This window comes from Rhinolophus hipposideros (genome assembly GCF_964194185.1).
Source record: "Rhinolophus hipposideros genome assembly, chromosome: 20".
NCBI lineage: Eukaryota > Metazoa > Chordata > Mammalia > Chiroptera > Rhinolophidae > Rhinolophus > Rhinolophus hipposideros.
The window spans coordinates 13,138,873-13,152,001 of record NC_138066.1 but is presented as its reverse complement, the minus strand read 5'-3'; the positions used below and the strand labels follow the sequence as shown (position 1 = coordinate 13,152,001).

The 13,129-nt window shown below is 42.1% G+C and overlaps 1 protein-coding gene across 3 annotated transcripts in view; it reads right to left on the bottom strand.

The window, feature by feature from the left end:
• The window catches only part of ZZEF1 (zinc finger ZZ-type and EF-hand domain containing 1), a 102,361-nt gene that overhangs the window by 13,141 nt on the left and 76,091 nt on the right, over positions 1–13,129 (bottom strand). For all 3 annotated transcript variants that reach the window (XM_081027409.1, XM_081027411.1, XM_081027410.1), the window contains exons 41-48: positions 12,901–13,075; positions 12,225–12,357; positions 7,968–8,164; positions 6,319–6,438; positions 4,699–4,890; positions 3,764–3,864; positions 2,013–2,148; positions 1,549–1,908 (exon numbers count right to left, since the gene is read on the bottom strand). In XM_081027409.1, coding sequence (XP_080883535.1) covers positions 1,549–1,908; positions 2,013–2,148; positions 3,764–3,864; positions 4,699–4,890; positions 6,319–6,438; positions 7,968–8,164; positions 12,225–12,357; positions 12,901–13,075 — 1,414 coding nt within the window. The remainder of the gene's footprint in view (positions 1–1,548; positions 1,909–2,012; positions 2,149–3,763; positions 3,865–4,698; positions 4,891–6,318; positions 6,439–7,967; positions 8,165–12,224; positions 12,358–12,900; positions 13,076–13,129) is intronic.

Genomic DNA, 13,129 nt, shown 5'->3' with positions numbered 1-13,129 from the left:
GAGGGCGGACATACAGATAAACCATTACAGCACAATGGGATAAACGCCCAGGGTGAGGTGCACAATTAGCTGTGCCACAGGGTGAGACCGGGGGAAGGACACGTTCAAGAGAGGGACTAGCAGAGGCAGACTGCTCCCTTTGGCCACTTCCAAACGAGAAATATGGCTCTAGCAAACCTGCCAGCATCTCCAAGGCTGTGAGGCTGAGCAAGGATCCAGGGGACTGAGAAACGAGTAGTGTTCATAGATGGGCAAATTAAGGACTAGAAGATAAAAGATAAATTCACTTCCTAACGAATCCCCGCGTACTGCATATGGGTGTATGGGGCAGGGGTGAGAGTGGGTGAGGGCAGACAGTGTGTGAGGGTGGCAAGGGGATAGGGATGAAGGAGGACGCAGCAATACTTTTCCCCTTGGAAACTGGGAAGATGGTGACAAAACTTTCTAGTTCAGCTGGAGACAATGCCTGGGGCTCCTGAGTCCTAGATCAGGTTGTTTTCTGCTATGTGGGTCCTCCGGTTCTATACAGCAGGAGGTGGAAGAGCTGCTTCTAGACCTGTGAGGGTTTGCTAAGCCAGCACTATTTAAAAGACCAAGCTGAAGATTTGATTTAGAAACAAAACAAAAATGGCCACCATCTGTTAAACTGTACCTTAGAATTAGAGCACTAAACTTTAGAGAACGCATACCGAAAACGTTTCCCTGAAAAATAAGACCTAACTGGAAAATAAGCCGTAACATGATTTGTCAGGATGCTCGTAATATAAAATAAGCCCTAAAAGCGTCTTTTGGAGCAAAAATTAATATAAAACCCTGTCTTATTTTCAGGGAAGTACGGTAGGACTTATTTTATATTACGAGCATCCTGAAAAATCATGCTAGGGCTTATTTTCGGGTTAGGTCTTATTTTCGGGGAAACACAGTAGACCCTGGTGAGCCCCCGTGTCTGCCACCCAGAGATGGGGAGGCTTGGAGAAGCTTCTTGGCTGGATTTCTTCACCAATAAAACTCCCTCCGGGTCATAATGTAACACAGGTGTAAGTGCTGTGTAAGTGCAGAGTGTCTGACCTGGGGTAGACATTCTTGAAAATGATGGTTGAAAACAAGACACAAACCTTCCTGGAAGACTTCCTGTATTATGGGAACAGGCTATCAGAGTCCTACTTAACCCTGTCCCCCGGGGGTTCACACTAAGTGACATCCTAGGGGACGTGAGAAGAGAAGGAGAAGAGATAGGTTAGCAAGGAGAGTTAGACTTATAAGTGTGAAAACAAAAGGGGAAAACTGCAAAGGCAGGTTTCATGGGCTCATTATTTCAAACACTCTCTGAGCACCACGTCAGTCCCAGGCTGTGAGCTCAGCTCTAGGCCAGTACTTGGGAGAGTTCAGCCATGAGACTACCCTGTCTGTCTTGCATTCACACCTGTCAGGGAGTCATACAGCCACACCGGAAGCACTGGCTGGAGGAAGCTTCTTCAAACACTTGGGGTGGGGAGAGGCCAGACGAGGAGTGAGTGGGATGATGCTCGGCAGGGCCTGCTTAATTACCTTCTCCCACTGGTGCTTTTCTTCCAGCTGCATGAACATATCCAAAATGTAGGTCATGTGGGCAGGCCCACTTAGCTCCAGGATGTCCTCGCTCACTGGCACATGCCCAGGCCACTCGGCCAGCAAGGATGCGAGCACGTGGCGGGCATACAGGACGGCAGTGGCCTCATTCACGCGGAAAAGGTAGTCCCGGACTGCCCTCTTGCTCTTGCAGTTCAGCTCCTTGTGCAGAAGGGCGGCGCTCTTGCTGCGTCGCTGCTTGGCGTAGCTCTGCTGCAGTTCACTCTCCGTGCTGGAGATCAGCTTCTGGGTCACCGGGTTTGATTCCGCGGTGGCCTGGTCGCAGCGTGCAGGCCGGGACTGCAAACCAAGATCACCATTAATTGTGAGAGGCCTGCCCTCCTCCCTGTGAGGGGTGGGGTGGGAGTCAGGGCCAGTTTGTTTCCGAGGTGGAGGCAGCATACCAAGCACGGTAAGATAATCATGTCAGTATCCACAGCCTTGGCGCTCTGCTCATCCAGCCTCAGACTCCTACTGGGCTGCCACCTCTGAGCGAGGGTCCGTATCCTTTCATCCGTGGTGAGCTCATCACCATCAAACCTGAAGAAAAGGAGCAGACAGCTGGGTACACAAGTTACAGAAAGGCAAGAGTTTCACCTGCAGTGAAACTTGTCGGAAATGTTCATCAGAGTTATTTTCCTGTCATTTTGCAATTACATTATTACTTTCATATGTTGCAAACTACGTAGAGTCACAGTGTTCATTTATTCATGCACACAGATGTACACGGATGCCCTTGTTGCAGAGAACGCAAACTGTCCCTCGGGATCCATTGTTTTTCTTTTAGAAACCAAGTTCCCTGAAGTTTTAGCAAGATACAGAATAGAGACACAGCTTGAGACACAATTCCCAGCTGCCTTGCTGCTAGATGTAGCGATGCTACTAGGTTCTTACCAACGGGAGCCCAGATAAGGAATGTGTGTCACTTCCCGAGCCTACCCTCAACTGACTGTACTAAGATGTGCCCCTTTCTCTACCTTCCCCCTTGCTTCTGGGCTGGAACAGAGAGGTGGTGTGGGTGAGCCAGCTTTGGCTACACAGATGAGAACACCCCCCTTGGGTCACTTTGTGCAGCAGAGCTGCCCACCCACCCAGGACAGCTGCCTATCTCTGGACTGTTTCATGAGAGGAAAACAAATGCTATCTTCCTTTGCCCATAATATTTCTGGTTTCTTAGTTATAGCTGCTTAGACTGTGTCCTAACTGATGCAACTCTGCTTCATCTCAGAAAGGATCTGAGGCAACATGTACGAAATACATATGGGAAAATAGAAATATGAAATAAAAAATAAAAAATATTAAATTGGAATTGGATATAAATTAGACTAGGAAGTCAAAACTAGGATACAGGGATGGAGGAGGAGATTAGCGGCAGACAAGTAAAGTTCTATACAAATTCAAGTAAGAGCTGGGCCCAAGAACTAGCTCTGAACTTCCTGGCCAAGAGAAAGGGAATATTCTTAACTTTATAACAATTCCTGAAGGAAAAACATGAAAATAATGTACAGTGGTGAAAAACAAACAAACAGACACACACACACACACACACACACACACACACACTTGGTCAGAAGGTCCTGCTCTGTACTGTTTGCTCCCTGGGGTGACATATGAGAGAATCCTTGGTGTCTGTCTCCATTTCTGTATCCATAGTGACTTTACAGTAAGAGGCAGACTGCAAATGTAGTTTTTCCAAAAGGAACATACAACACAACTCAAAGATGATCCAAGCAATGTACCGTGTTTCCGCAAAAATAAACCCTACCGGACAATCAGCTCTAATGCATCTTTTGGAGCAAAAAGTAACATTAGACCCAGTGTTATTTTACCAGGCATCACATCACATCACGTCACGTCACCCCACCCCACCCCATCACAACACAACACAACATAACATCAACACAACACTGGTCTTATGTTAATTTTTGCTTCAAAAGACGTATCAGAGCAGGTGGTCCGGCTAGGTCTTATTTTCGGGGAAACATGGTAGCACAATCAGTCATATTGCTGTATCAAGAACTAAAAACCAGTTCCACACCTGCTCCCTGGCCTTTCAGAAGTTTTATCCAGATCTTCTTGGCAAGAGGTAAGTGTCGTCCTGCCCTCACGTGTTCTCGCATTCACTACACTTCAGTTGCATCTAAATGTCCCTTACCTCTTCTGAACCTCCAGGAAGAAAGAATCAGTCCTTTTCATCTGCAGCTCGTATATGGCCCGGAGAATGTGCAGAGGGGCATTGAGGGCATCGTGAGCCATCTGAAGGCCACAGGGAGGAAGCAGGAGAGAGATAATTTAATGTGCTTCAATACATTGTTGATAATCTGAACTCAAAAGTGATAAAATTACAATTATTTTAGAAAGTTACCAAAGGTTATAATTTAAGAACATCATATGGGTACTTCAGGCATATAAAATTATAAGTCCTAAATCATGGATTGTAAAATTTGCATTACTATTATAAATTCAAAGGAATATATAAAGCATGGAAAAGCAAAAAGAAATATGCAGACAAAATGCAATATTAATAGTTAAGTTATTTATCACATTGTAGTCACTGCTAGATTCTGTTGCTGTCTCACATTCAAGTTTCACAAGTGACACATAAATCTAAGTATATTATACTTTCTTTTGATTTTTTAAAAAACTGTATTCGCTTTTCTGACATCCACCCCATACTGTTTACTTTTCATATAGTTAGACCCTCTGAAGTCCAAACCCTCACCCTTTTCACATGGATCCACAAGGAAGAGTGGGTTATCCAGGGAAAATAAGAGTATGTCTGAGAAACTAGGAGGGGGGACTATTTGGGAGTTTATGGATGGGTACAGAAATTACATGCAAAAATTCACATGTGTTTTTGAATGTATATTTTATAGGAGAAACGATCTAAAGCTTTTGGGTCCAGGACCCAACAGTTACGGACTACTGTTGTAAGGGCTTTCCATTCTTCTAGATCACTCCTGCGCAATACAGATTGAGTCACGAGGAAGTGAATTCTCAGGCCACCAGACTGAAGTGTTTTCCTGCGGATCCTAACACACAGTGTAAGCCAAAGAAAATCCATTCCCCAGAGTTGATACAAGAACATACCAAGAAACATATTCTGGTGGGCTCATCCAGACTTTCCAGAGGGTCTAGCTTTTTCTGCTCTGGCTCACTCGGGCTGCTGCCTGACCGTTCTACCTCCTCCTCTTGCTCCCCTCGCTCATCTAGCTCCAGGTCTCCATGCTCGGCCAAAGTGTTGATCTCCTTTTTTGAAGAGTATAGCATGATGGACAAAATCTACATAGAAAGAAAATCAGGCAGGGCAGGAAAGTGAGTGTTTAGTGGGTGAGAAGATTACACAGATCTTTAACACTCAAAGGATAGAGAATATTTGACCTAACTTTTTAAAAAGATGTCAGAATTCACAAAAAGAATGTAAAATTAGTAAAGAAACATGAAAATGTACAATTGTGCTCGTAATAAAAAAAATGCTAACTAAAACTATGAGAGAACTTTGTGTTTGTTAGCGCTGTCACTGACAGTGTAACTGACATCCTTTCAGAATGCATTTTGGTGAAATGGAAAGGGCTATAAAAATGTTCACAGCCTTTGACCCAGTAACTCATCTTTTAGGAAACAAATATGTAAAAAGTTTTATTCCATGATATATGGAATAAAAGTTCTATTGACCATGATATGTGGTCAATGATATATGGTTAATAATGGTAAAAACTAAAATCCACCTTCATGTATCACAGACAGCCATAAAAATGGTAGTTATGAAAACTAGCAACTTAGTAAATGGCCATAACATGATCTCAATTTATTTGAATACCATACTCATTGTAGAATCCATATATATATATATATATATATATATATATATATATATATAAAATACAGACACAGAAGAAAAAACCAGAATAAGGAAATACATAAAACATGAATGGTAGCTGTGATTGGGGGGTGAAATTTAGAGTTTTTCTTTTTTTCTTTTTCAAATTTTCTAAAATGTGGTTCAACTATTTGAATAATAATTTTTTCTTTTTTTAATTTAAAACATTTCCTAAGAACAAGAGCTTAAATGCTCTCCAGGTTATCATTAATATGTTTCCGTATATTTTCCTAAAACCTAACCAAATTCCCTTGTGGCAACTGTCAGCTATTCGCTCAATTTCAGGCCTCTCTGGGACTGAGAATGGCTGGCTGATCACCTCCCTCCCACATAGCAGCAGACTTTCCTGAACATGAAGCTGGCATTTGGTACAGAAACTCCAGGGAACCACAGTAAGTCTACTAAGAGCAGTCTAAAGTCTACAGGGAATAGTAATAAAATGAGAATTATCAACTAATGTCCTACATAAAATAAACATAAGCGAGGACAAATTTAGACAACTGATCTTAGCTCAAAGGAACTTTAAAGGGAAGTAATAATTCAATGGCACACTTTATTACCATGATACAATGGTCAACCATGTGTTTCCATAAAATACTTCTCTTCCAGTGTTCTCTGAACAAACATCAAATTCATTTTCCCTGACAGGGGAAGACAGGTGTCATAATCCCTATTTCCAAAAGGGAAGACAAATACGAGACACAGTTTTAACAACTGCACAGAATGAGAGGGCACAGGGTAGGACCAGCTATAACTAACTGACGACTCTAACTCCCAGGCCAGTAAATCTGCATCAGGCAGCAGCAGCAGGAGCCACCTTCATCCCTTACTTCCAGATCCCGGAGGAGCCACGTTTTACTGAAGCCAGTCCCTTTGCTGCACTTTTTCACCAGCAGCTTCAGCAAATCAGTCTGAAGGAAGGTAGCATGGGTCTCTTCAAAACCATGAGCCTGCAAACAGAAAAAGAACGATTTGCGACTGCCATGGAGTGAATAAGGTGAGGGTCACTAGGGAGAAACAAGCCTCCTGCAGAACCCAGTCTCAGAGAGCGGGCCAAGTTCACCTTCTGATGAAAATTCCAGTCAGCAGGAAGGATGAAACTCTGAACCTTAGCCATAACCTAAGTCTGGTCATTCATTCTCTAATTCATTCATTCAACAAATATTTCTGAAGCCTAGTATATTCTATGTGCTAAGTCCTATGCTAAGAACAGAAGGGTTTATGTCCTCCTGCTGCTCTCTACCTTCCAAAAGCTTTCCACTGCTCTTTAGACGACAATTCAAGTCCCCCGTCATGGCTGACAAGGTCTGACAGGCTTCCCGACTGCTTCTGTAGGCTCATGTCCCTGTTTTGTACTATGCTGAAGCCCTGGGGGTATTCTTTCTGCTCTCAGACAAGCACGACTGTTCCTGGAGTTTGCTGCTCTGCCGGTATACAACACTCTGCCCACACAACTCATCTATCACCTCAAATTTCACCTTCTCAGAAAGGCTTTATCTGACCCACGACAGTTTTCCTTCCAGGCTCTTTGTTGTCTCTCTTGCAATTCAGACTGTAAGCTCTATCAGAGCAGGGACCTTCTTTCTAATTCAAAACTACATATTTAGTTCTATCTGGCACTTGGTGCTCAACAAATATTTACAGAATGAAGGATTCAAAGACAGAAATGGTCTCTGCCCTCAGGGAGTTTCTTTTCTCTTTCCTACTGTAATATAAACTAAAACCGTAACAGATTGTGATAAATGCCATATCAACAAACAGCGGAAATACGGTATCAATCCTAAAACTACAAATCCTCAGGGCTGGGCCAGAGCTGAAATGCTACCTAGTCCAGTCTACCTGTGCTGCTTGAGTCTTTCCATGGTTTCCTCGCTAGTAGTGCTACCAAAGTTAAGGAACTCACAAAGTTTTCAAATGATACCTTTTTTTATGGCTAGTTTTATGGGGAAGACCATCCTAAAAGTGATCCCTTTCTCCCATCCGTGCCTCTGATAGCAGAAGAATCATGTTCCCCAGTAAGTCAAGGCTTCTCATCTCCATACCAGTATCACCCAGATCTTTAACTTGTCTGTCTCTTCCCATCCCAACGGTCAAAGCGATTGCTCAAAGAGCCCATAGGACGCTAGCCCCTTTTATTTTTCCCTTCATCTTATCCTATGATGAACGAGAAGGAGCTGTGGTTCGGAGGGAAGTGAGAAAATGTTCAATCCATTTTTCTTCTCATCTTCCAAAGTTATGTGCTCATTAGGCAGTGGTACCTGGTTCCATGGAACAGTACTGAAAAGCAACAGCAAACCAACTATTGGGAAATCTGTTTCTTCTTTCAAGTGATCCTTGGGCAAAGCCCCAACCATTTCTAGAAATCATCAGTACATGGTAACCATCCATCAAAATGGGATGGCATTTCCTCCTAGTTAATGTCCTACAGATGTTAAATCACAGTCAGATTCATGAGCAAATGGAAGAAGCTCACCATTACCTTTAGCGTTTTATATAGTCCTTTGAGGGCCAAGGATAGGACCCAAGTTGCTTCCACTGCCTCGGGACAATGGCTGTCCATGCTGGTTTGCAGAAGGTGACTGGCGATAAAGGCAAAGTGCTGGGAGTACTGGCTTAGCTGGGCCTGAGAGTTGCTGTACTCTTGTCCTCCTTTCTGGACCAGCTGGTAGTCCTTCACTGAAGGGTGATGTCACGCAGGAAAAGAAAGCCACCAAAAGTACAGTTAATGCTTCCTGCAGCTAATTTCTTTCCCAGTAATGTGCCTTACCGAAGCAAGGAATGCATACCCCCAAACACAAATCTCCCTGGCTTCAGACTCAGCCGTTATAATTAAGGCCAGCTTGCAGGTGAGCACAGAAACGGTACTGGGCCACCTATCCACCAGGCAACTGAGAAAGGCAATTCACATTCCCACTACTGTGCACAAACAGGCTATCTCCAAAGGAAGACAAAGGTGGTTAAAGGAAGTTATTAAATACAGTCCACATGAGAGACTTCCACTTCCAAGCAAGACTGAGCAAGAGGGATCAGATTTACTCTCCTACCTCAAACAACTAGAACACTGAAAATATAGGAAACAATGGTTTGCAGACACTGAGCAATAGGTAATACAGGACTATGATCCCTAGCTATCCAGATAATTTCCAGGCTGCAGAGCGGGGAGTAAAATCCAAGCAGAGTCCAGCAGTCTCAATGAACTGAGGAGAAAGAGGTCAGAATTCAGGGAAATCACGGTAGCTAGAAATTATGGAGCTGAATACCACAGTGAAGGAAGATGGAGAGGGTGAAGGAGAAGGAGAAAGAGGGGGAGGGGGAGGGGGAGGGGGAGGGGGAGGGGGAGGGGGAGGGGGAGGGGGAGGGAGAGGAGGAGGGGGAGGGGGAGGGAGAGGGAGAGGGGGAGGGAGAGGGAGAGGGAGAGGGAGAGGGAGAGGGAGAGGGAGAGGGAGAGGGAAAAGGAGAGGGAGACGGAGAGGGAGAGGGAGAGGGGGAGGGGGAGGGGGAGGGGGAGGGGGAGGGGGAGGAGGAGGGAGAGGGAGAGGGAGAGGGAGAGGGGGAGAGGAGGAGAGACTTCTCTAGATATCCACAGGGGATTCCTCATGAGTCTTTGGCTGAGTACTGATCTGCACAAATGTGAGAGGAATCTATCTAGATAGGAAACTACCTAATTCTAAAAAATAACTACCAAAAAGCAGTAGGCAGAATGATTCTTGAAACTACATGGAGCTGGGAATATTTTGTCTTCCCACCAGTGAGAGTGGAAGTGGACTAGTGGGTGGCAAAAAACCTATTCAAAATTTTCCCAAGTTTGGTGAAAACTATAAATCCACAGAGCCAGGAGCTCAATAAACCCCCAAGCTGAAGCAACATAAAAGAAAATCAAGCCAAGGCACACCATAATCAAAAGGCTAAAAACCACTGATTAAGAGGAAAATTTTAAAAGCAGCCAGAGAGGGGCAGCTGGGTGGCTCAGTTGGTTAGAGCGCGAGCTCTCAACAATAAGGTTGCTGGTTCAATTCCCACATGGGATGGTGGGCTGCGCCCCCTGCAACTAAAGATTGAAAACAGCGACTGGACTTGGGGATGAGCTGCGCCCTCCACAACTAGACTGAAGGACAACGACTTGGAGCTGATGGGCCTTGGAGAAACACTGTTCCCCAATAATCCCCAATAAAATTTATTTACAAAAAAAAAGCAGCTAGAGAAAGAAGACACAGTATGAAGAGTAACAGAGAATGACAGCAGACTGCATGGCAGAAAAAATGCAAGCCAGAAGAAAATGGATCAATATCTTTAAAGTATTTTTAAAAAACCTCTCAGTCTAGAATGTTTTATCCAGCAAAATTCCTCTCAACAATGAAGTCAAAATAAATACTTCTTTGATTTAGCAGGATAAACCAAAACAAATGTTTTGTAGCAGCAGACCTGCACTATAAGAAATGTTAAGGGAAGTTTATCAGGCCAAAGGAAAATGATACCAGATGGAAATCTGAACCTACACAAAGAAATGAAGAACACCAGAAATGGTAAACTTGTGGCTAAATATGAAAGATTGTTTTCTCATTTTTAAATCTCTTTTAAAATATCTGAATTTTTAAAACAAAAATAAGTGATATATTGTGAGGTTTATATTATGTAGAAGTAAAATTTATGACAAGAATAGCACAAAGACTAGGGGGATAGAAATATAAACTTTATAATGTTTCTTCACCATATACGAAGTGGTATAATGTTATTTGAAGGTAGACTTAAGGGTTAAGAGTTAAGGGTGTACATTATAAACCCTAATGCAGCCATTAAAAAATTATTTGAAGGTAAACTATTGTAAACCCTAGAGCAACCACTAAAAAAAATAAAGAGATATAGGTTACAAGCTAATGGTGGAGATAAAATGAAATTATTTTTTAAAAACACACAAACAACTGAATCCAAAAGAAGGCAGGAGAAAAGGGGAAAAAAGAACTAAGAACAGATGAGACAATAATTTAAAAAGTAAGAAGACAGTAGAGTTAAACTCAACCATCTAAATAACTGCATTAAATGTAAATGGTCTAAACATCTCAATTAAAAGGCAGGGATTTTCAGATTGAATTAAAAATGAAGACTACACTATGTGCTATCTACAAGAAATCCACTTTAAATGTAAAGACACAGGCAGGTTAAAGTGAAAGGATGGAAAAAGATATACCATACAAATGCTAGTAATAAAAAAAAAGCTGGAGATGCTACATGAGTATTAAAGTAGATTTCAGAACAAAAAATATTATCAGGGATAAAAAGGGACATTTCATAATGAAATGAGAAATAGACATACACACGTACACACAGACATAATTCATAGCATTAAAGTGTTTCTATTAACAAAGAAGAAAGGTCTCAAATCTGTGACTTAGACTTTCTCCTTAAGAAACTAGAAAAAGAAACAAAAAAGCAAATGAAACCCAAAGCAAGAAGTAAAGAGATGAATAATGATAAAGACAGAAATCAATGAAACAGAAAACAGAAATAATACAGAAAAATCAATTAACCCAAAAGCTGATCCTTTGAAAAGATCAAATAAATGGATAAATCTCTGCCTAGACAGTCTAGGAAACAAAAAAGAGAAGACATAAATTACCAAGATCAGGAATGAGAGAAGGCAGTTGATACTCCATGCCAGTTGAGAGAAAGTAAAGATTTAAATTTTATAAGACCTAAATTTATTACCTGAATATATGAAGAGATATACTATGCTCCTGTCAAAAAACTCAGTATTGTTAAGATGTTACTTTCTCCCCAAATTGATCTATACATTCAATGCAATGTCACTCAAAACCCCAGTAGGTTCTTTAACAGAAACTGACAACTGATTCTAAAATTTAAACAGAAAGGCAAAGGAACTAGAGCAGCCAACGAAATTCTGAAAAGCAGTACAAAGCTGGAGGACCTGATTTCAAGACTTAGTATAAATCTTAGTATAAACCACAAGACAATGTGGTTTGAGTAAGCACAGATATATAGATTAATGGAACATAATAAAATCCATGAACAGACACACACATATGGGTCAATTAGTTTTCAACAAAGGTGCTAAGATAACTAAATGGAGAAAGAATAGTCTGTTCAACAAATGGTCCTGAACAACTAAAGAGACATATGCAAAAATAAAAGAATCTTGACCTTTATTTTACCTCATTCCATACACAAAAAAATAAAGCAAAGACACTGCCTAATGCTGAAGCTGAATGAGAAAGCAGATTATTTCCGGAGCAGAACTGGGCACATAATAGTTAGATACTCCAGATTGTTTGGGATTTGACAAATTAAGTCAAACGGGCACTTAGGATGTACTTTCACTGTTCTGTTGCTGAAACAAAATGGAAAGTGACATGAATGCCAACACAATTATTCGAAGTTATTTTACATTCATGAAGCCACCTGACTCCATAATATGTTTAAATTGCCCATTAGAAAACAAATGACACTGGCAAATGGAAAAATTAAATGTTCAGAACATCTGTCCAAACAAAAACCACGGAGCCATATATACAAAATACCAGGCTGGAAAGGGCCTTCAAATTTATCCCAATTCAACCACATCATTTCAGAGATGAGGAAAAAACAACAACTCAGGAACTGTAACTTGTTTTTTTTGTTTTAAAAATTCATAGGCAGGGGCAAAAAGCAAGGTACCGCCATTGATTTTAGGGTATGCAGACAATTTTCTTCCATTGTTAGAAGAAATAATTATGCTTAGGACCTGTTTTCCTTTTCCGGGTTTTGACATCGACGATCACAGCCCTGTTCTTCTCAGTAAAGTGCTTCAAGATGATCACATTATGTGGTTCATTGGCGTTATCCATATAAACACAGCGGGTCCCCACACAGAGAACCTAGAGCATGAAAAAGGGGACAGAAAAGACAAGTCACATAGCACACAGAGACCACAAAGAGCACTGTTAGACACAAGCCCAGGCCTTTTGCTTGTTCCCCTGACTCCAACGGCACTGAAGGACAAGGCTCTTCTTGTCTCTAAGGCCAGAGCTTGACATGGGCCTGGCACAGAACTGGTTTAAGTGTTTGCTGGATGAAGAAGCCATGATTTATTTGTCCCAACCAGTTGAGAGACATGAAGATTAGAAATGAGATCAGCATGAAAGCCAAAGTGAAAAACAACTGTACTGGGAAGCGCTTTGTAATTTAATATGTTACAGTTACCTGTTATTCAAAGACAACTATTGGCTAACACAATGAATCAAATGGCTAAATTGTTCAAAATGCAAGTTCAACAAATTCCATAACTTGAAAATATACAGATATTATAGAAGCAAATTATATAACGGAGGGGAATAAAACTTCCAAAGATACATGCTACGGAGGCTTTGATGTGTGTGGTGAAGATCGCAAGAGGTGGCCAGGCCTCCAGAGTGACATACCTGGGGGAAGCCGACCAGCACGAGCAGAGTGAAGATATTGGTGTGCTTCAGCTGGAAAGGCAACTGCTTGATGCAGTGGTCTGTGAAGGTGGCGATGACGTCACGCCACAATGGGGCACTGTTGAGTGACCTTAGGATCTCTGCCATGGAGCACGCCCAGTCTAAGCCCACCTGGCTGGAAGGCAAGAGCTCCATTAGGTGGCAGTGCACAAGCTTCAAACGCAACTCG